Source organism: Protopterus annectens, chromosome 2.part1 (assembly GCF_019279795.1).
Source record: "Protopterus annectens isolate FY-2018-M chromosome 2.part1, PAN1.0, whole genome shotgun sequence".
Classification (NCBI taxonomy): domain Eukaryota; kingdom Metazoa; phylum Chordata; order Ceratodontiformes; family Protopteridae; genus Protopterus; species Protopterus annectens.
In genome coordinates, this window is record NC_056729.1 from 1027506330 (window position 1) to 1027531024 (window position 24695).

General features: G+C 43.9%; 1 protein-coding gene across 3 annotated transcripts in view; it reads left to right on the forward strand.

Moving 5' to 3' along the window:
* The window catches only part of WFS1 (wolframin ER transmembrane glycoprotein), a 1039913-nt gene that overhangs the window by 29800 nt on the left and 985418 nt on the right, over positions 1-24695 (forward strand). For all 3 annotated transcript variants that reach the window (XM_044062607.1, XM_044062609.1, XM_044062608.1), the window contains exon 2: positions 21472-21666. In XM_044062607.1, the coding sequence (XP_043918542.1) occupies positions 21477-21666 (190 nt within the window). In that variant the 5' untranslated portion in view covers positions 21472-21476. The remainder of the gene's footprint in view (positions 1-21471; positions 21667-24695) is intronic.

Sequence of the window (24695 nt, forward strand, 5' to 3'; positions counted from 1 at the left end):
GTCCAATATGTTGTCACCTCTGGTGGGGGTGTTGACCAGTTGATCCAGGTCATTTGAGTTTATAAATTCTAGGAAGTGTTGGGCAAGGGAGTTTGTACTTGTTGGACAAGGGAGTTTGTACTTGAGTAGTTCTCCCAGTTAATGTTTGGGTAATTGAAATCACCCAACATCAGAGTGTTTGGTAGGACCTTTATGTTTCCAGGAATGCAGAGTGGGGGTCCTGGGACATGGTGGGTGATGTGTAGCAGGCTATAATTTGAATGTCAGTTTTGCCCATTGTTAGTTGCATGTGGATGATCTCTGAAGCATCGTGCTGTGCCACTAACCTGGAGGTGTGGGTATCCTTGATGAATATGGATACTCCCCCACCTTTTGTATTTCGGTCCGGGTTTTGTGGCCGAAATGTATGGTATGAGTTGTAGCCTGATAGTGCTGGGGTGCTCTCTGGAGCCTTAAACCAGGTTTCTGTTACTGCACATATATCAATTTTCTCCATACTGAGGAGTGCCTCGAGTGCTTGCATTTTGAGGTTTAGACTTCTGGCATTGAGTAGCAGTATCCTCAGTTTTTTGTTACTTGTGCTACTTACGGCGGAGGGTTTGTCTTTTGAGTCTTGCCTAGAAAAGGCACTATGGGGGTGGCAAGAGCCTCGGGTGCAAGCCGTCTCTAGAGAAGCAGCGTGGCTTGTCGAGCATGTCATCCCAGGCTGACAGACACTGGATTCCCTTTGAATGACACCAGAAGCTTAGCCAGTTGTTGAATTTTTTTCTCTATACTGTGGTATCCTTCTTGGTGAGGCAGGATACTTCTGGGTCAGGGTCATACCGGCCTGGGCTACGTGATCAGAGAGCTCCTCCATGTCTCTTTTCATGTAGTCCGGGGAGGTACGGCTCAGGTCATTCACACCAACATGAACAATGACAGTCATATTTGTACTTGTTCTGGAGTGACCTGAGTGTTTGTGTTATGTGGTGGATCCTGGCACCCGACAGGCAGCTAACAGTAACCTTCTCCTTGTTCAGTCTAGTGAGTGGGACGTCAGTGTGCCTGACTATAGAGTCACCTATTACTAGTGTGTTGGGTTTGTTATTTTGCCTTAAGGGCTGTGATTGTGTGGCATACTGGTTTTGTGAAGTATGTGTTTCTTGGTTTGTGTTGGAGGGGGGGTTGGATGTCTGCTTTGGAGGTCTCTGTTGCTTCTGCAGATTTTTATTTAGAGCCTCTGAGTATGTTTTTGTATATTTATGTGTGTTTTTTTCTGGTTTCATAGGTCTATGTGAGACTGGTGGTGTGATGCAAGTAATTCCCTTCTCCTCTTGACTGCCTGGTCCAGTCTTTGGTTGAGAGAGCTTAGCCTCCAGTTCGGCTGTATAATTGCATCTCTTGCATGTATTCGTGTTTGGTGGGAGGAGGAGAGGGTTGTCTGTGTACATGAGGCAATTGTAACATTGCCTCAAAATGCCCAGATTCACCAGTTGGACCGGGGAGTACACCTGAAACTGCACTTTGGATATGCCTGGATAGGTACAATGAAATGTTTTACTGATTGGTTGGTAAGGTCGAACAGAGAGCCTTATCCTTCTCTGCATTATGGGGGGGGGGGTCTAGTGCTAAGGTTTATTAGTGCTTGCTATGAGTTTTGAGCAAGTGCTGGTATGAGAAGTGAATGGTTTGAGTGCTTAAGGTGAAAGTTTGTCTAGTTCCAAGGGAAAAATTGAAGAGTAGACTTTGTGGAGCTGGAAATAGTTATACCCTAGCTAACCGGCACTGCCTGGCATGCAAAACCACGTAAATGCGGGTTTTATAGCCGGGAAATGAAAGAGAAATTAGCCCAAAATGGCCAATAAACTACTAATTTCTGGGCTGAAAGCACTCCTCCAGGGGCAGATAGGCTGCTCAAAGCTCCCTCTCTCACAATGAACTGAGAAACTTCCTTCTGTCCAAGTAAGGTATGGGCAAACACAGAAACTTGTAACACAGCCCTGAATTCAGCACTAACCTGAAAACTGGACTATACTAGCTTAGAAAGTCGGGAAAACAAACTATATATATATATATATATATATATATATATATATATATATATATATATATATATATATTTTTTTTTTTGTTTTGTTTGTTTTCTTCAGAAAATAAAGCAGATACAATCAAAAAAACATTTTAAATGCACAGAAATGGCTATCACACTTTTTAGTGTGTAGCCTACAACAGTTAAACAGGTAATTTAAACACCAGTGCCTTGGTGACCTTCTCAAAGAAGTCCACCAAGTTCAGTAGGCATGACCTTCCTCTGACAAAGCCAAACTAGGATGGGTCCAGTGTCTGAAGGTCTACTATGTCTTTGTTGTTTTCCATGGTAACAGACAAGCAAGGTCCCAAAATAGTGAACAAAAAAAAAAAAAGAAAACTCAACAACAAAACTAAAATACTGAAGCAGAGCGAGTATAGAACATCACTCTTGTCCTTAAATCTTGTTTTTTTGCAAGGGAGTGGGGCAAGCCGCCCTGCATCCCCCAGTGTGGGGAGACGAGCCACACTTCCCCCAGGATGTATCCATACTAACTCTGAGAATGCTAGTGCTTGTAGAAAAGGGAGTAGTTAGAGAAGTGGCAATCTTAGTTTATGACCTCACCATAACAATAAGTAGGACATGCTGGAGGGATAGATTCCTGTCCCAGAGATTTCCCATGCTTTGGAACAAGATCCCAATCTACATTAGGCACAGCTCCTCGCTAACACTCTTCAAAAGAAACTTTGAGTGGATGGGAAAGAAAGTTTACCTCGGGGATCACTTCTGTGGCTCTGCTGGACAGAGGCACAGGGAACTAATCTAAGGGGGCTGCGAAAGCCAACACATTCTGGCTAGGCTTATAAATGCCTTTGGGCAGTTAGCCTAGTACCTACCTATGAACCTATAAGTCCTCATTTTTGGTCGTTCAGTGTATACATATCAGGACTCACAGTGCCAAGTCTCGAAATTTTAAATGGTTACCCATCCCAGCACTCTTCTTGGGACCTTAACTTTGTGTTTCACAAAGTGATCCTCCTCCTCTTTCAGCCAGTAATGATAGAAAATTCAAATTTCCTTTTTAGGAAGTGACTGTTACGGCAGCAGTTATTTTTTCTAGAAAGATCCTTGAATTACATGCTGTTATGCTTAGAGAAACAAACATTACCTTTTACAAGGAATGTTTTTGTCAGGACCTGATTTTTTTGCTTAAGGTGGTTTCAGATTTTTCCTTTAACCAGACTGTATTACTTATTTATTTTCCTGTTCCTGGAAGCAAGTTAAGAGCACATTATTTACATGATTGTAAAGACATGCATCTGGAGCATTTCTCCCCTGGCCTCCACTGAAAATTGGCTTAATTCCATGTTGGATGGTAAACCAATGTTAAATTAAATAAATAAATAAATGATGAATTTGCATAAGCAGTTAGGTACTGGGAGGTCATTGTCCCACTGTACTCATCCCTCATTAGACCCATTATAGAATACCACGCCCCGTTTGGTATGTACCTCTCAAGACATCTCAACAACTGGAAAAGCCACAGAAATACCTCACTAAAAGAATCGCAGACCTAAAGCAGATGCCCTACGCTGACCGCCTTAAAAACTCCAGCTGTACTCTTGTCGCGTATCGTCTACTCCGAGGCAGTCTCTGCTTAACATACAAGGCCATGTCAAACCCAGAGCTGTTGGACATGCTACACTTAAAGAAATCCCAATCCCTCAGAGCCACATGCTCCAGGGATCTAAACCTTGTCATCACAATAAACAAAACATGCTGGAGGGATAGGTTCCTGACCCAGAGACTCCCCAGACTCTGGAATAGATTGCCCATACATGTGCCTCTTTGGCCCTCTTCAAAAGGAACCTTGACAATTGGATGGGAGAAAGGAAATTCACCCCGGGGATCACGTCAGTCGCCTTGCTAGACAGGGGTCCATGGAAGTAAATAGTGTGGGAAGAAATAGCCAGGGAATTATCATGGCTAGGCTTGTATAGGCCCTAGGGCTGATAGCCTAGTACCAACCTAAGAATCTATGAACCTATGAACTGCACCCCAGAGAATCAAAGATTGTTTATGTACTTCGTGGAAAGGTGACATGGATTTCAAGAAAGCAAATTGATATTCTTCAAGTGAACTATTGCAGTTTATTTATGAGGTAAGTAGCTGTGTCTGATGTCCATCTCTGTCTCGATCCAGGCTCGAAGAGCAGAAAGTACATTAGGGTCTTCATAATCAGCAATATTTGTATGCAGAATTAGTAAATCAGAAAATTCAGTATATTGTAATAAGATTCAGTGCAGATGGGGCAAGATTAGGAAGATTTAGTTAGAGTGCACCGAGAACAAGATGAGGAAAAAAAAATACAAACTCAAACATGCATAAAACACAGTTCAGTCACTGATATGTACATTTACTTACCTCTCAGCTGTACAGATTTTCACAGAATGTCCAGATTTTTACCTCCTATTTTTATTCTGTTTATCATAAAATTTGTGACTTTCAGGATTTGTTTTGCAAATCGGTCAGGAGTGAATTCGCTAATGACAGTCATTTGAGTTTCAAACATCATATCCTTCAGAAAATGCATAGTAATATAAGACCTTTTATTCTAGCAACTTTCTAAGTTTATAAGAGCAGTAGTTAAAATTTGTTCCTATTTTTGAGGCTTTGTCCAGATTTTTTTGTGCTCCAAGATTGAGAGCTGTGATACTTTTATGTATAGATGAAATATTTAATGCCACATTATGAAGCTGAGAAAAAGTTTGTTAAATGTATTTTATTTATGTATAAGCTTAACTATTGGCTTGGTAGCAGTTGCAGTTACGTGCATCTCTTTATAGAATCTAAGTAAAGATCTGAAGTAGGCAGACTTCATTCGTCTGCAACCTGTGGGTATCGGATCCGATCTCGGATCCGAGCCGGCAATTCAAAAGCTTAGGCTCCGAGCTCCTAGCTCCCCCTTACCCATAACCCCTGCTAAGCCCTGACTGACCCCAGATTTCGTTTGCCGCTTTTCAAGAAGCAACGGAATTCTAGAGCTCCTATGGTTTTGAGATAAGTGTAGTTTTCTGACAGGAAAATTTTTCAAATTCTCTATTTTTGTTATAAATATAGTTAGAGTTGTGTGTGGTTAAGGCTTTCCTCCCTCTTTAGTTAATTTTTCTCGGGTTTTCGTAGTTTGTTTGTGTGTGTGTGTGTTTAGGCCTTAGGTGTAATGTCTGTAGCCCCTTAGGCTGTTTTTTGAAAATCGCAGTAGTGTGGCCAAGCTGTCCCCAGCAGATGGCCACACTCGGTAAGCAAGAATGCTTGGGGTTGAACACCTGTCTTCTGGTTGTACCATTTGTGCAGGGTTCAACCCGGGGCTTTAAGGGAACGGAGGTCAAGTTGGTGCTGGCGGTCTTTTACCCCCAGATACTGCTTCTCGGCCTCTGCCTCCAGTCAGCAACTTGTTGCTGTGAGTTCTCCGGCCCTCGGCTGGGACTCAACCTCCCTTAAAGTTGCCAGAGGGGAAGGATTCTTCTAGGGAGAGACAGAAGGAGGCACAGGAGAAGCACCACAAGAGGAGAGCCGAAGCTTCCAGCTCGGCTTCCACTCCCCTGCCCTTCCTGGACCCGTTCTAGCTTTCCTCCCTCCTCTGAGGTCACTCCCTCGGTTCTCTCCTGGACCCGAGAGGAGAGGGTAGCCTTCAGGAGGTCACCGGGGGCGGCTCTCTAGGTCCCGCCGTGCGGTGGCCTCCTCTAGATCGACCTTTTCTATGAGCGAAGCTGATATGGACCGGATGATGAGGAAATTCATCCAGGCCCAAATGCAAATGGGAGGCTCCTAGCCCCCCCTCCGGGAGGGAGGCCACACCCCCCGCAGCTTAGCTCCTTCTCCCACCCATACCACGGGTTGGAGCTTTCGGGCGCCGTTGCAGATTTGGATATGGCGGGGTCGGATCCTGATGGTGGGTCGGATCTCGTCGGGCGCACATCCCTCCGCCGGGTACCCGGTGCCGGACCCTGACATCTCGGAGCCTCGGAGCCAGGGCCGGTGTGGGTGATCCAGGTGCTGGTCCGCCTCGCCCGCCCAGGTTACTGGTCTCGGGTCTCGGATCTTCCCCTTCGTCGCGTCATCCGCGGGATCGGATCCTCGGTTGTGGGCGCTCTCGGGCTTAGAGAAGCTGGCTCCCCGGCTTTCAACGTTATGGAAAGGGCACTGTCGAGGACATCCGGGGACCCCGGTCTGCCGCGGCTCCATCCCGCACTCCATTGCAGTTGGGCAGGCCCCCACCAGCCGGTCCCAGGGAGTTCGCCCGCCGATGTCCCAAGTGGTTCCCTTGGAACATCCATCTGCTGAAGAGTACTCCTCGGACAGCCCCCGATGAAGTACTGGAAGCAAGTGCAAGAGGAGGCACATGGATCCCCTCGAAGCGCATGCAAGAGGAGGCACATGGATTCTGGGCGCCAGTCCGCCACTGAAGACACGGACTTGGATGAAGGGAAGGCTCCCTAGGTCACCCCTGAGGACGCCTCATTTGGAGACATCATGGAGATGTTAAGGATCAGGGGGTGGTCTGCCCCTGCTTCTTCTCGACGAAAGGCTTCTTCGACGAAGTCTGTGTTCTTGGAGGCATCGTATGGCTCTTCTACCTCTTGGGTGTCCCTCTGATGGCCTCTTTCTACCTCTTTGCAAGCCCCTCCTGCTGACCCATTGGTAGATCTTATATCTATCAGGGCGTGGAAGGATCCGGACACCATTGAGCCTATCCTTAAAGCGCCCGGACCGCATTCTTTCTCCTCCATCAGACCGCACCCACTGGAGTAAGGGTCCCCAGTAGATGCCATGATGATGGCTGCAGCCCACGAAGAGGGAATTGGCCCAGGAGGAGTCCCTCCTCGTCCATCCTCGACTGGGAGTCCCGTCCTCTCCGGCCCATCCTCCGGCAAGGAGAGTCCCGCTCGGCGATCGATGGATCGCATTGGAAGCGAGTGTTTAGTTCAGCGACCTTCTCCTTGAGAGAGCTGAACTACATGGCACGCTGTCATTAGGGATGCAGCGAGATCTGATTAAAGAATACGCTGCATCTCCCGGAGTCCATCTCGAGTGAGGATAAACAGGTTTACTCCACCGAATGGCCACTCTCAGATCTGTATCCAATACTGCTGTCTCATGCTACTGAGGGAGTCACAGAGCCAGCTGGAGCAGGCCTTGCCGAGGGCTTACAGGCCTGGCTCCCCGCATTGTGATTTTGTTGAGCCCCTTCATGCTTAATTTCAATGCCCCTTTCGATGGTTCTGCCTTTGTTTAAGACTGTTCGCGAGACATTAGTCCAGAGCTGCAAAGGACGGGAAGACGCTGTCTGCCGCCGGAGTCCGCTTCTCAGCTCCCCAGAGGTCCTTCCTTCTCTAAGAACCAAAAGGGACAGAAGAAGATGTGGTTCCGAAGTCGCAGCAGTCCCAACCTGCTTCGATAAATCAGTCCTTCCGCGGGCAGAGGAGGACGGGAGGTCGCCGTACAGAGGCAGGGGGGCTCTGGCAATTTTGGGTCCAGGAGTAGAACCCTTGTCATGAGAGAACCACGAAACCAGCCCTGAAGGGTTGCCCGGCTGTCCGTCCTCCTGAGGCAGTCGGCGGCGGCTTTGATGCACCTGACTTCTTGGGAGTCCATAACAACAGACAGTTGGGTGCTTGACTTATATCCAGAGGATATTCCACACCTCAATCAAGATTCCTAACTTATCTCCCACCCCTAATCAAGATTCTTAGAATCTCGCAGCCGCAGCTCTCGGTAAGCGCAGCAAAAGAAAAAAAAAAGAGCCATCCAGCCGTCCCCCAGATCAAGGTTTTACTTCAGGTTCTTTTTGGTGCCAAAGAAGAAAGACGGGACTTAAGACCAATTAGACCTTTTCCTGTTGAACCTGTCATTAACCAAGCAAAAGTTCCGATGGTCACCTGCACCAATCTATACTCCCTTTGAGGGAGAAGCGACTGGATTGTTCCATAGACCCCAAGGATGCATTCAACACACATTGATGGACAGACGCATCCAGGAGGTTTCTTCGCCCCGCTGGGAGCCAGTCATTATCAGTTCAGGGTCCTTTGGTCTCACCTCAGCCCCAGGGTGTTTACCAAGGTGTTAGCGGTGGTAGCGGCCCACCTGAGGCTCCAGGGATTACAGGTCTTTTCCGCGACTCTGACGACTGGCTCCTGACGGGCATCATCAGGCATCTTCTGTGCTCAGCCAGGGATTACTTCCTTCAACTAGCACCAAGGCTGGGCATCACGATCAACTGGGAGAAATCTTTTCTGAATCCAACTCAAATTATAGATTTCATAGGAGGAAGACTAGACACCAGATCAATGCGGAAAGCCTTCCTCACCCCAGACCGCATCGCCAGCCTGAGGTGTCATGTGACAGCAATCCTCGGGCTTCACCAACTGCAGCTCGAGGGCCCTAGGGTTCTATGGCGTGGCCTCATCCCGCTTCTCAATTCATGCCTCAAGTACATTACGCGGGTTCTTCTATCTTCAAGTTCAGCGGTGGTCTAGTGGTGCTTCTGTTTGTTCGCTCCGATTAAGTGTCAGTAGATGCAGTAGGGGACTCCCTTCTGTGGTGTGGCTTTGGCGAGCCCCCCCCGAGAAGACTTTTGGCACCTTTTCCCTCGAGCCACAGTGACTACACGGACTTGACGCTTCTCGGGTGGGGGGGCGGGTATCTGGAAAGATTGTCCAAGGCACGGAATCCCACAGAGACGCTATTGCATATAAAAATCCTGGAAATGAGGGCGGTGCTCCTAGCGCTGCAAGCACTTCACCACGCTTCTTCCTACGGGACTATTGCGCATTCAGACAGACATATGTCCGTGAGTCTGGTATATCAACAAGCAGGGAGGAACCAGGTCTTACCCTTTCGAGAGGCCATGAGAGTCTGGGAATGGGCAATTTCCACCAAACGCTTTCTGGATAGCAACGACATTCGAAAGTTCAACATCCTGCGGACAAGTTTCAATGCATCTTCATCCTACCCCTTTGTCGAGAGGCCCTCATCTGGGAATGGGCAATTTCCACCAAACGCTTGGATAGCAACCATTATCTGAAAGTCCAACATCCTTGGCGGACAAGCTCAGTCAGCACTATCCTTTCTCCACACGAAAGTGGTCCCTCAATCTTCAAGTAGCGAAGAAGATTTTTGCCGCTTTGGATTCTGGCAACCCAGTTAGATCCTCAAACGCCAAATGCTTACAATTTCTTCGCTTCTGCTTCCCCACCAGGGAGTTCCCAGGATGCTCTGGTGCATGCTTTGGCCTCCCGGCTCCTTATGCCTACCTCCACTTCCTCTGATGCAGAGTGTTTCTGCAGAAAGCCAACAGTTTGGGGAGCAGAATGATTCTCATTGCCCCATTCTGGCCTCGACATAACCTTGGTTCCCTTCAGATGGTCTCACAAACTCAATCCACTATGGATTCTGGATCCAATTTCGGATCTCATCTCTCACCTACTGGGAATGCCAGTTCCCAATCTAAGTAATCCCTGAAGTTGACAGCTTGGCTGCTCCAATTCCAACCTTAATTTAGACTCCGGCATCTCTTCACCCGTCAAAGCCATTTTGGTGGCTGCTCATAAACCTTCCACCAGACAGGTTTATCGGAGTAAATGGAAGAGGTTCTCTGGGCGGGACAGTATTGTGAACTGTGGATCCTTTTTCCAGCACCCTATCTCTCTGCGGTGCCAGATTTTCTAACAGATCTCACTTTCATCTTCTTCCAATTCTTCCCACGATTAAGGGCTGGTGGCTATCTCGCCTCATTGACAGGACACAGCTCCCTATGACAGCTTAAATTATGCAAAACCTTTCTCAAAGGAGTTTTTTGTTAAGGCCTCCAGTCAAGGTTAGGTTGTACATATAGAGGACTATTTGCGTCCTGCAAGCGCCTGCTCCTCCCTGAGCCTGCAGCTTCTGCTGATTTAAAATTCCTTTCCTGGAAGACTGTCTTTCTAGCTATCATCAGCTGTGAAGGGTGTCTGAGCTTCAGGCTCTATGTGTCAAAACCGCCTTTATCTTTTCTTTTCTTCCCTGATAGGGTAGCCTCAGACCAACCATCTTTTTCTTCCCAAGGCCCTTCTTGAATCCACATTAACCAGTCAATCAATTTGCCTGTCTTTTTCCCAAGTATTCAAACAAAGGGAATACAAAATGCATTCATTATTGGTTCATAGACAATTACGCTTTTATGTTAACAGGACAGCTGGCCACAGGGAAATAAGATCAGCTGTTCGCCTCCTTTGCTAAGCAAATTTGCTCTGGGTAAAGCAGTGTCTAAAGTCCTCTATCTTAAATGGATTGCTAATTGCATTTGCAGGCATACTCTCTATAAATGGATTGCTAATTGCATTTTGCAGGCATATGACACTTCAGGCAGACCTGCTCTCAGAGCTCCTCAGAGGGTTACGGCTCATCTTACTAGGGCAGTTTCTACGCCAGCCGCCTTTAAGTCCCGCGGTTTGTTGATGATATCTGCAGGCGCCGCAGCTACTTTTTGTCATTACAAGGTGGATGTTGTTTCTAGAGGAAGAGCATCCTTCTTTGGCTCAGCGTGTCTCGAACATCCTTCCATGACGTCACATTCATTAGGTAGCTAGGGACTCTGTCCCACAGGTTGTGGTGATTTAACAAGTCTGCCTACTGATAGAATGAAGTCTGAAACGCTCCATCTGAGTAGGTGACTTCATTTGGAACCCCTTCCCATCCCCCTGACCTTTCTATCCATCCCATCCCCTGACCTTTATAGAGCGAGTATTTATGTTTTAGTATACTGTGGCCGGGTATTTGAGGCAAACTCAATCTGAGGTCAGTCAGGCTTGGCAAGGTTAAGGGTAAGAGGGAGGAGCTAGGAGCTCGAGCCTAAGCTTTGAATTGCCGCTCGATCCAGATCGATCCCATACCCACAGGTTGCATCCTAATGAAGTCACTCTACTTTCAGATGGAACGCTATGTGAGTGGTACATAACTTCTAATTTTGTTCTATGTAGCTTCGGCAAGGGTTATGGGTAAGAGGGAGTGGAGCTAGAGCCCGGAGCCTAAGCTTTGAATTGCCGGGCTCGATCCCAGATCGATCCGATACCCACAGGTTGCATCCGAATGAAGTCACCTACTCAGATGGAACGTTATGGTGAGTACATAACTTCTAATTTTGTTCCATGTAGCAGGTCCCAATCTAGATTAGGCTGTTTCACCTGCAGTTTTAAATGGAGGGCATACTGGACAGAAATTGTTCTGCTTGTATTTCTTGATTCATGTTGATTGTGATGTGTTGGTACTGGCGGGCCTCTGTTTACCTTAGAACCTTATAGAGTGAACCTGATAGAGTAAGTTGAAGTAAAGTGGCCCTGTTTTGGATTTTTTTTATTTTATTTTTTTTTACCAAATTTTTTATTATTTTTTATTTATTAACATTTGTTGACGACTGAATGTCCGACTAGGTTCCACAGAGCGCCTTTTCAGTGGACGTTTCCGGGAGAAATGCTCCAGATACATGAGAATGAATGGGAAGAACACCGAACATAACACACACAGAACATGCAACTCCACAGAGAAGGCGGTTCAGAGCAGAGAATTCCAACCGAGAACCTCTTGCCGAGGCTTACAACTTAACCGCTGCACCACTGTGCCACCCACTTATTAGTAGTAAACCTCCGTGGTGCAGCCTCACAGCTGATTGTCTTCTCAGCAGAATTTCTGATTCAATTCCTCAGCAAATGCAGTGCTTTTTACTACAGTGCCTTTACTTTTTTTTTTCCCAGTTCGGTCGCCAGATTGATTTGTCAGTGGTGTTTTGATTTTTTGTCAGTGCGGTGCTTTACAGTAATGAGTTGCCCACCCCACAAGCACCATCGACATACACACACACATGCACCATACTGTCACACCTACCTCCAACTCTTGGGAGGACATGCAGACTCCACAGAGACTCCACAAAGAAAATTGAGCCAGAGAAATTCTTGCTTGAAGAGGCAACAACATTAACTAACTGCTGCACTAACTGGTTTACTAATAAAGGTGAACTAATAACGAATTTTGATTTTATTTTCGCAGACTGTGAGTATTGTGGGCTATGGGCTGAAAGAAAAGGCAAAAAATATTCAGCATATCTCCAGCAAATATTTTTATTTAGCAGTGGCCGTGCAAGCAGTGGGTGAAAGAAGGTGACTTACCTTGTAGCATAGTTTTAACTGGGCAAAGACATTGTTGGTTACGAAATCTGTTTGTGTGATAAAGGAGAGAGTCTTATGGCCTGGGTACCTCTGTTTGGTGATATTAAGTATGTTCCTATTAAGATATGTTACTTAAGAGAATAGGGGGGATAATCTAGAATTTCTTGGCTTGGGCAAAGTTCATGACATTAATTTTCTTATAGTTAGTTAATAGCTTGCTAGATGTGGACGTAGTGCATAACCGGGAGAAGTTTTCCTGTAACTTGATTTGGAGCACAGAGTGGCTTATACTGGATATCAGGAGCAGCATATCATCTATTTTCTGAATACATTATTAAATATTTAGTAGTTCTGCATGCGGATCATTGACAGAGGAGTGGAAGACCTAGCATAGAACCTTGCAGTACTCAGTATAGGATGAGGTGTTACTGTTGACTTAGAAGGTTCTGTCATTCAGATAGTTTCAAAACCAACAAATAGTGTTCTCTCCAAAGTTGGGTATTTAAGTTTGGGAAGTAGGCTGTAGTTGATTGTTGACATGACAAAAGCTTTAGAAATAAAGAGATCTGCTGCGAGTCCATCATTCGAGTGACAATAAATGGTGTTCGTGTTTTATTAACAGGCTGAAGAACATACTGAAGGTATTATGAAAGCCATGTTGTGCATCACATGACTGGCCATAGCTGGTTAAGTAGTAGTTTGTGCAAGTTTTCAAATATTGTGGTAGAACAGCATGCTTGAATGCTAGTAGAATAACACCTGAAGGTGGGTTGGGGGGTTGAAGATATGATATATTTTTTTCTTTTTTAGTTGTAAGCCTTAGGAAGGTGGGATGATGGTGACTTGTTTGGATCATAAATTTTTAAGTTTGAATAGTATGGACACTGTCTATTTTAAGGAGATATAATATAAGTGAATGGATAAGAGGCTAGAGAGTATAAATCGGGATGAAGGTTCTTGTTCTTTGTAAGTGGGTGAATAAATTGTTGGAAATGCTGTAGTTATGTCAGTTGTAGTGGACTGCAGACAGTGGGTGGGGTGTTTTTAATATTGATTCAGTTTTCGTAGTTGGAAATATTTAAGCTATAGAAAGTTCTTCCTGGTAAAATGAAAGCACACTGTATCAGCAGTGACTGTGGCAGTCATTTTTTCAGGACTGTATCCACGTACATTATCTGTAAAGCAGCTACTCTGAGAGTAGTATACAATTTTTAAAGTATTGTGAGAGGAGTTTTCAGTCTAGAACTAGGGGTGGCTTTGCCTCTGCCTATCCACTTCAGGATCCCCCCTATTGGAGTTCATAACTGTCTGTATTTTTAATGCATATTGTTAAGTTCAACAGGCACATTAGTCAAACAAGTAGAGTAGTTGTGTAAGCTATTCACTATCTAGAGTATCTTTTGAGTAGTAAGTGTTTGTTACCATCTAGTGGAGCCCCAGAAGCAAAGCCAGCAATGCAAATGCAAACATTACCCAGGGCTGTTGTCAGAGGGGAGTAATTGGAAGAAAAGTGCTCCATTAAGGGCCCATTGTATGAAGGCGATACCCCACTAGACTGAACAAGGAGAAGATAACAGCTGGTTGCTTATCTGGAGCCATGATTCACCATATTACACACACACACTCAAGTCGCTACACCACAGGTACCAGTATCATTCTGTCATAGTCTACGTGAGTGTTAATGACATGAGCCGTACCTCCCTGGACTATATGAAGAGAGACATTGTTTATCTCTCTATGAATACATACAGGTGTCAGGCAGGTGTGTGCCTTGCATTGAACAGCATTCTGCCTTCACCAAGAATGATGCTACAGTATGAATGAAAGATGATTGGCTTCAATCAGTGGCTTAGTTTCTGGTGTCTTTTCCAGGGGGATTCAGTATTTGTCGGCATGGGAGAGCATGGTTAACTATTTATTTTCCTTTGCATCTGCACCTGTCCCCCTAGGTTTCGGAATATTGGCTAAAATTTTATCCACCCCCCTTAGAGCCTTTTTAGGCAATACCACATTGTCAAGCCTACTGACATAGCAAATAAAACCCAGAGAAACCTAAAGGTGTTTCTGTACAATGCTAGGAGCCTAAACAAGAAACTCCACACCCTACAAGCTCTCCTTATTTTGCAGGATATAGACATCTGTGTCCATTTCTGAGACATGGTTTAAATCTGCAGGAGGTACTCCGTAACTGCAAGGCTTCAGTGCCTTCCACACGTTCAGGACATCAGCTGCATGGACTGAGACTAAACGTGAAGGAATCTCGATCTGCATTAGCAACAAATGTACCTGTAGGTTGGTTAAACAGAATGATGCTCTTGAGTTTATCCACATGCAAGTCACTATAGACAAAGTCCCATACTATATGCCTGCAAGCTATATGTCACACTGTATGTTCCAAGAATCCCATAGCTCATACCTAGACCTACTGGAAACACTCACCATTAAACCAAATACAGTATTCATGGCAGACTTCCTCTGTAGACTGGGAAACATACACTGCCTCAAACACGCAGACACCATGATTCCTGGACTTTAACACAAATAACCTTGACCAAATAGTGTGCACACCCACCAGAGGTTCAAACATATTGGACCTAATACTTGCCAGTATGAGACTGCTGCACAACCTCCAGTGCCTTGTCCTCACTGGTTAGGTCCGACCACAAAGCTAACTCCTTCAAAATAAAAATCAACTGTAATGGCAGAAAACCGTACGACAGTTAGGAGCTGTTTCTATTATGTGATAGTTTTCTCAAAATTCACTGTACCTCTCAGCCCTGGGTTCACAGCAACTTATGGTAGAATTGTTCACAGAGACTGTACAACCATGTAAAAGGCTGTATTACCCAGTCACACATGGTACCATCACAACTTCAAATCATACACATACTCACACAAAGACATACTCGGAGGCTCTGATCAAAAATTTACCAAAACAGCAGAGGCCACCAAAGCAGACACCCAAACAACTACCACCTCACGACCCAACACATGCAACACATAGACCACACAGTCAGAGTGTCAAACAGTCACAGCCCTTAAGGCCAAACAAAATGCCAGACACACTTGTCATTGGTGATTCCATAGTCAGACACACTGACGTCCCGCTCACCAGACTGAGTAAAGAGAAGGTCACAGTAAGCTGCCTGTCAGGCGCTAGAATCCGCCACATAACGCAAGCACTCAGGTCTCTCAACAGCAGGTACAAGTGCGACTCAGTCATTGTCCACGCTGGTGTCAACGACCTGAGACGCACCTCCTTGGACTACATGAAAAGGGACATCGAGGAGCTCTCTGATTATGTAGCCCAGGCAGGTATGACCCTGACCTTGAGCAGTATCCTACCTTCACCTAGAATGATGCCACAATACAGTGATAAGATGATCAGCTTTAATAATTGGCTTAAATTCTGGTGTCATTCAAAGGGGATCCAATGTCTGTCTGCCTGGGATGACATGCTGGACAAGCCACGCTGCTTCGCAAGGGACGGCTTGCACCTGTCACCCTGGGCTTCCGGATATTGGCAAAGGCTCTTGCCACCCCATAGTGCCTTTTTAGGCAAGGCTCAAATTCTAAACCTACCACCCTAGAACACCAAAAAGGAAAAAACTAAGGGTAATGCTGCTCAATGCCAGAAGTCTCAATCTCAAGATGCACGCACTCGAGGCCCTTCTCAATATGGAGAACATCGATGTCTGTGCTGTAACAGAAACCTGGTTCAAGGCTCCTGAGAGCACCCCAGCACTAACAGGTTTCACCTCATATCATGCGTTCCGGCCCCAAAATCCGGACAACACCAAGAAAGGAGGGGGGGTGTCCATATTCATAAAGGACACCCACACCTCAAGGTTGGTGGCAACGCATGATGCATCGGAGACCATCCAGGTGCAATTAACCATAGGCAAGACTGCTCTGCAATTTGTAGCATGTTACAGGCCACCCTCTCAAACTCAGGAACCTCACATGGCCTTCCTGAAAACATTGGAGGGATAAATGTATCTCCAAACACCATCATACTAGGTGACTTTAACTACCCTAATATAGACTGGGAACACTACTCAAGCCCGAACACTCTAACCCAAAGATTCCTGGAGTTCATAAACTCAAATGCCATGGAACAACTAGTCACCATCCCCACAAGAGGAGAAAACATACTTGATCTCATCATCACGAACATGGGATCAAAATGTTCAACACCGAAGTATACCCCTCACTGGTGAGATCAGATCATAAACTAATCTCGCTGGAGGTCCTCATCCCGCCCCCACCTGAAACAAAAAGACCACAGTGAAAAACTTCTCAAAAGCCGATTTCACACTTCTAAAAACTAGTGTGGTCTCCTTTAAGGCCCCTGAGCCAGTGGTAAACATTACTCAAACCGCTGAATCATTTCTTACAAATGCCTTCTACCAGCACCTACAGGACTGCATGGATCAGGCAATCCCAAACAAAACTAAGACTCTCTGTACCAAAGGCAAGCGTCCAGTCTGGTGGACCCCAGCCATAAACAAGCTCTACAACAAAAGGAGGAAGCTACTACAAGATAGAGCAAAATCCTTGAAAGGTAAGACACCTTTGATCATTATAAGTAAAAACTAAGAGCTCTCATAAAATCATCCAAGGCAAATTTTGAGAGAAAATCGCCAAGGACTCTAAAGAGAATCATAAGGCCTTCTTTAGCTATGTTAGAAACCTAGGAGGAAACTCCCAGATATGCTCAGAATTAGTTCAAAATGATGTGAAAATTACTGAACCTACACACATTGCCAACATACTGGCTGACAGGTTCAGTGCAAACTTCTCCCTCCCCCAAAAGGAGAGATATCTATTCCAGAGGATTGTAGCCCCAAACATCTCCAACGCCCAGGTGAGAACTGCCCTCACTAAGGCAAAAACACAGCATCCATGGGACCGGATGGTGTCCCCTGTGTGCTTCATGAACTCAATGAGGAATTAAACCCACAGTTAGGACAGCTGTTTAATCTTAGCCTCACCTCGGGATACGCACTCCAAGGAGTGGCGACGGCGACTGTGGTCCCACTTCATAAGGGCGGTGCCTCCACAGACCCTGGAAATTACCCCCATTAGCTTGACAAGCCTTATCTGCAAAGCCATGGAGAGGATCATAATGGAACTCATAAATAAAGACATAGGGAACTTGCAGACTTTGGATCCAACTCAGTTTGGCTTTGTCAAAGGCAGATCCTGCCTCTTAAACTTGGTTGACTTTTTCGTGACAGTCACCAAGGCCATTGATGAGGGAAAGGCAGTCCATACAGCCTACCTCGACCTGGCAAAGGCCTTGACACAATACCCCACTCAGGTATCATCGAAAAACTCATCAGCTTGAATGTAAACCCATACATCACAAGATGGGTTGCAAACTGGCTAAGTGACAGAACCCACAGGGTCAGAGTTGCTGGAGCCATGTCAGACTCAAAGCCTGTCACAAGTGGTGTCCCACAGGGCTCAGTCCTGGGTCCACTCTTGTTCGGCATCTACTTTTCTGAAGTACAAGCAAACACAGGAGGGTTATGGCTGACAAAGTTTGCAGATGACTGCAAACTGGGCCATAGTCGAAAACACATCTGACACAGATATCCTCCAGAAGGGCCTCACAGAAATGGATAACTGGTGCCAGAGCCATGGCCTGAAGTTAAACGCCAAAAATGCATAGTCATACCCTTTGGGAAAAACAAGGCTACCCTAGCTACCATATAGGTGGCAATCCACTGAGCACAGAAAAGTCATCAGAGATCTGGGGACCCAGGTTGACAGTAGCCTTCGCTTGACACTCATGTTGCTAAAGTAGTTAGGAAAACCTTCTATATCACCCACCTGATCATGAAGGGATTCACATCTAGATCAAGGGAGGTCATCGTCCCCTGTACTCATCACTTATTAGACCTATGATTGAGTACAATGCCCGTTCGAATGTATCTGACCAGACACCTGCTGCAGCTTGAAAGGCCCCAAAAGTTCCTCACCAAAAGGATAAAGGGTCTCAAAATATGTCTTATGCTGCCCGACTGAAAGAACTCCAGCTCTATTCAGTCTCATACCGCTTGCTCAGAGGTGACCTGTGCCTGACATATAAGGCCATGTCAAACCCAGATTTGATGAATATGCTTCACCTCAAAAATCTAGATCCCTCAGAACCACAAGGGCGGGAGACTTAAACCTTGACACGGTTATAAATAGAACGTGCTGGAGGGACAGATTCATCACCCAGAGACTCCCTATGCTGTGGAACAAAATCCCGGTACATGTGAGGCAGAGCACCTCTCTGGTCTTGTTCAAGAGGAATCTTGACCAATGGATGGGAGATTGCAGATATACCCCAGGGATTACTTCAGCGTCACTGCTTGACAGAGGCACAGCAAAATGATAGGCATAGTTTTTATTCAAACTAAAGGGGTGGCGAAAGCCACATAACTATGGGCTAGGCTTATAAATGCCCTTGGGCAGATAGCCTAGTATGAACCTATGAACCTATTGTACCTACCAGAAGTAAGCAAAAAATAAAAGGAAAAAAGTCATGGCTAAAATCAGGAAGAACAGCTTCCATAATAATAATAATAATAATAAAAGCTCTCTAAACAATTAGACTTCTTGATTTCCTGTTTTAAAGTCCACCAAGGCCAATTTATGAGGTCAAGATACTGTCACAAGCTGAAGATGACCACAAGACTTTCTACAGCTGTGTCCATAATCTCAAAGGCAGCACACAGTAGTGTACCGAACTGATGGTCAATAGTGCCACCTTTGTTGAGCAGAACGACTTAACAAATCTGCTGGCTGACAAATTCAGCTCAAACTTCACCCCCATGAAATGCCTGAGCACAACCCTCTCCCCTACTGTTAGTTAAGAACAGGTACTGGCAGCATTCATGAAAACTAAAAACACAGCCTCAGTAGGCCCCAACAGTATCCCAGAATGCCTCCTAAATATCCTGAAATATGACCTGTCAAGACTATTTGAGTCACTTTTCAACTATAGCCTCAAAATAGGCTTTGTACCATGAAAATGGAGGACTGCAACTGTCATCCTGCCTCACAAGGGTGGACCTTCATCTGACTCTGGAAACTGCAGACCCATTAGCCTGACTAGTATAATATGTAAAGCCATGGAACGAATTACCATGGAAAAGATCAGGAAATACATGGGCAACCTTTAGACACCGGACCCAGCCCCTTTTGGCTTTGTTATGGGGAAGGTCATGTCTCCTACATTTAGTGGAACCTCTTTGAGAAGGTCACCAAGGAAGTGTAGAGGGGAAAACTGTACATAGCATCTATCTGGATTTGACTAAGGCATTCAGTGCAATACCCCACTCTGGTATAGTTGACAAACTCGCCGAACTGGGCATAAACTGGTACATAACTCACTGGATTTCCAGCCAGATTACAGACAGGACCCAGGAAATCAGGCTTTGTGAGACCTCCACCACTGAGTCCCATCACCAGTGGGGTAACTCAGGGCTGTTTGCTGGGGCAACTCCTGTTTGGCATCTACTTCTCAGAAGTGAAGGCTAATGTTTAAGGGCCTTTGGCAGACCAAGTTTGCAGATGACTGTAAATTGGGAGCTCTCTTGGATTCCCCCCACAATGCAAAAATCCTAAGAGGGTTTAACAAAGACCAAATGATTGGTGCCAAAGTCATGGATTAAAACCCAATGCCAAGAAATGCATTATAATCCCTTTTGTAAAAATGGCCACCCAGGCTAATTACTCCATTGATAAGACAGCCCAAGAGTTGACCTGCTAGTCAGGATTCTGCGAACATATGTAGACAGTAGTCTAGCCATTGACCAACATCTGGCAATAGTAGTAAGAAAGTAATTCTATGTTGCCCATTGTAAGGGCAATGTCACTTTTATTCAGCCCTTATCGTCTGATAACCGATATCATCATGGAGTATAACGCCCCCTTTGACATTTTACCTGACCAGACATATGCAACAGCTGGAAAGGTTACAGAGGTTCCTTATCAGGAGAATCCAGGGTATGAACACATTGTTCTGTATGGATTGCCTTAAAGTTCCATTTCTGTACCGTCTCTCCCTCCAGTTACTGAGAAGTGGTCTATGCTTGGCATACAAGGCATTGTGGGATCCAGCCCTGATGGACCTTTTGCACATCTGCAAAACAAACCACTAGATGCAAGGATTTAAATTTTGCTTACAGCATAAATAGGACATGTTGGCAAGACAGATATTTGTCTTGAAGCATCTTCATGCCCTGGCACAAGCTCCTCATTCATGTGAAACAGAGTCCATCCCTAATCCTGTTTAAGTGTAACCTTGATCAGTGGATGGGAAATAAGAAATTCATCCCAGGTCTGGCCCCCATGTTTCTGTTAGAGGCAGACAGTAATTATGCCCAAATTAACATACCCCTCTATAACTTTTAGAAACTTCCTAACTTGCATACCCCATCCTAATAAATGCCAATGATACATATGGACACATTTTGGGTTGAATTGCACAGTTATAAAGGCCCTGGTGGCTGTTAGCCTAGTATTTACCTATGAGCCTATAGAAAGTTTTTTCCTTATTTCCCCTTTGATTTAGCAGGTTTTTGCTGAATTGTTGATCTTTTGATTCCACATGCATCCTTTGTCTAGAACGCAGTGTGCTTTTGTGGATTATGAAACATAAGGGGCCAAGTGGCAGTATAGTTATTGAGCATAAAGCTCCTGTTCATAAGGAGTTTTATTCATGCCTTCACTCCCACAGACTTTTCCTGTTTAGTAATATTTGCTATACAGTAAGTTTATCTTATATTTTAGGTCTGTATATGTCTTTCTTGTGGTGAGACTTTCATTAAGGAGTTCAGAGCAAGGAACAGCAGCAAGAGCTTGGTATGCTCCCAGGTGTCAGTAGTGACAACAGAAGTGTATAGGTCCACCACTTGTTTAGAAGGACATCTGGTGGCTTAGGAAAGAAACCTGAGCAGGTCTGGAGTTGATCTGGTGCACACTACCCATGCATATTACTACTAAAACACGGAACTGTTACTGGAAAATAAACTACTGTGGTAAGCACCATTTCACACAACTTCCTCAGCTTTTACACGTAGTTGAGTGATTTTGATTAAGTAGTGAAAGCATTTTAATATGTTTTTTTTCTTTTTTTTTTTAAGTTTTTAAATAAACTGAAGCATCTTTTATGTTTTAAGATTTTTTAGATTTGTTATTGCGTGCTTTACACCACAGTTCCATATTTATTCAGTGTTTAAAATCAATTCTTTTATGTTGAAGCAAACATGGACTCGGAACAGTCAAGTCAGTCCCCAAAGTCACCTCAAGCCCGATTTCGAAACATTGCAGCCTCTTCTTTCTTGAGTGATAAAACTCAAAAGCCTGGAGTTTCCTCTCTGTTGCAACCTGTCCCAGAAGCATCTTTATCATCTGAAAACAATGAGTTTGGAAGTATGGAAAATATTGAAGAAAGTGGTAAGTTTTACTTCAGCTTGGCTGAGAAGTATTAACAATATGATTGATTCATAATTTATAAGTTTCCTAAGTTTATTTTCCATGTGTTAAGAGTACAGGGCATTTGTGGAACACACTGTAAAACATTACAAATGTATCTCTTATCTCCAGTCTCTGTGTTTAACTTCCCCTACTCTCTGATTCATTGTTGAAACATTTCTATTTTCTCCTGGAATCTTATTCTATAATCTGGAAAATAGCTCTCTCTTTTCCTGGTTCTGTTTAGAGTAATTACATTTATGTCACCATATCTCATTGTCTTCTCATGGGTATGTACATTTTAGTCCAAGTAGAGGTTGCAAGAATTTATGCTTAAACACTCTGAAAGGTAGGTAGTTTTCTTGGGTTATACTAAAAAAACAGTCACTTGAACTTTCTGTGTATTGAGTGTCCTGAAGCTAAATTTTTTTAGCGAATTTTTTTTTTTTTTTTTTTTTTTTCTGGATGAGGTATCAGTGTCTATTAGTATAGACTCGGAATACAGAATTCTATTGTAAAATTGGAAAAATTATTGTCTTGAACAGATTACCAAGTATAATTGGATAGTTCTAAAAAGTCAGACTTGACGGTTTTAAATTTTGTGTCTTGATTTTTGTTACTGGGGATATGTAAAAGGTTAGCAGAGTGGTATTGCTAGCACTGTATGGTTGCAGTCTGGTAGCCCCAGCTAATTAGATCCAGAGACATGCAAGAATCACATAGATCAAAAAGTTCAGTAGTGACCATTTATGTCTCTGAATCCAATACTTACTGCACTTAAACTCCCCGTACTAGCCCACTCAGTGCTTTGCACAGGCACCTGCAGTTCCACACACACACACACACATGCAGTGATTAAGACAAAATTAAATACTGAGCGCAGCATAGAACCTTGTGAGACTCCAGTTCTGATTTGGCCCAATCAAATGATTCCCGTAATGACACCACACTTATGTCTCCTCTCCCAAAGCCATAATTTTATGCATTTAGTAAAATATTAAGCTGTGCTTAGAAAAGGAAGACCTCAGAAATGTCCAGATTTGGGTATCCAATTTTTTGACTTACTCTAACTTTCCTTTTGGGAGATAATGCCTGATTTATTGCCTTTGTTAACTCCAAGGAACATTGATTGGTTTGTATGCATGTATCACAGATATATTATCTTTGTTACCAATAAGGATTATAGGTTTGTGTATGTATGCGGTTCCACTTCAGAATCTCGAATTACTGAAAACTCTAACTTCATATGGTCGAGACCATATGATCGAGTTTTCAGAAACTTGAAATTCCAAAGTGAAGTAACAAAAAAAAAAAAAAATAAATAAAACACATTGTTTCTACAGGGGGCAAGCTCCCCTGCACCCCCCTACTTAAATATACCAACTCCGAGATCGTGCTACAGTGGGGAAAAGGGAAATTTCCTGTTCTACGCTGTATGCGGAAGCACAGAATGGGAGATTTCCTGTTTCCTCGCTATAGTGCGATATTGGAGATGGTATATTTAAGTAGGGATGGTGCAGAAGGACTTGCTCCCCCCCCCTGCAAAAAACTTATTTTCAACTAAAATAATTTTTTTTCTTTAACACTTCACAATTTCGAGTTTCTGAAAACTCGATCATATCATCTCGACCATATGAAGTTTGAGTTTTTAGTAATTCGAGATTCTGAAGTGGAACAATGTATGCACCTCGGATATATTGCCTTTGATACTGATTAAGTAATGTATGTTGCATAAATGTCGTCTGACCTTGGGATTAGATTTTGGTATTAATATTTTGTTGATCCTTACTTAATCAGCATAACCAGATTGTAAGAATTTATTTAAATTATTGTGGTTTTATCAGAAGGTCCAACAGTTTTCAGATTTATTGCAGATGTATTCACTTTATTGACAGTCAGATGGCAAAAAACTTAATCAGGTGTAAAGGATTTGACAAGAAAATTGTGGCTTTGTAAGTGGTTGATGGTTGAGTGGATCTCCCCTCCCTTCTTTGATTCTGTTTCTTCTTCTTGTTTCCGTTCTTTGTTTTTTTATATATTTTTATCCCGTCTTCCACTGTCCTGATATTTCTTTATTAGATCACTTAGACTGTTGTGTGGTTTATTTAATATGTAGGAAGTTTAAGTCCATATTAGTATTTTAAGAATTGGGGATGACATTGGGATTAAGCCTAGAAATTGTAGCATTTCTGTAGTCAGACTGCGCTGTTGGAGTTGTGTTGCATAGGTTATGTGTCCTTTTTGTGTATTTGTTGAAAAAGGAGATCTTTACTGTAAATGCCAGAATATTCAACACGAAAAGGACACAGAAATGACTGTTCTTAGTATAATGGATTTTTTTATATGTAGCTACTTTCAAAAAGAATATATATTTTTTATTTTGATAAAGTTAGGATACTGTGAGAATAAAAGATGTAACGAATGGATGTAAAGAATGGAAATCTTTATGAAATATTTGCATAAGTGCAGATATTTCATTGTTGTTGTTGTGTCTTTCGGCTTTTCCCGGTTAGAGGTCACCACAGTGGAACTCCAGTCCGCTAATGATTGGTAGTTGATTTTTACGTGCCGAGTTACCAGCCCTGACGCACAACCTTCAACGAAGGTACGCCCATTCACGCATGTCTCCACGCAGAAGACGCTCTAGCTGAGAATCGAACTGGACAGCGACTTGCTGTGAGGCGACAACGCTACCGCAGCACCACCACCGCAGTAGGCAGATATTTCATTGTTAATGAGCAAAAATACACTTACCTGTACATTTCTTAATATACTTATGTAAATCATTCTAATTTTATTAAATAATTTTAATAAAATGTATTATGATTGACTGTGTACAAAAGCTCTATAGCAATTTGATGTTTTTTAGATACATTTTACACACACGTAAATCCTTTATTTCTTAAGGTCATAAATATGAAAGACCATTTTCTGTGTTGCGCACTAGTACTTTCCAGATTTAAAAAGTGCTTACAAACTTTTAATAAATAGTAAAGTAAATAACATTCTTT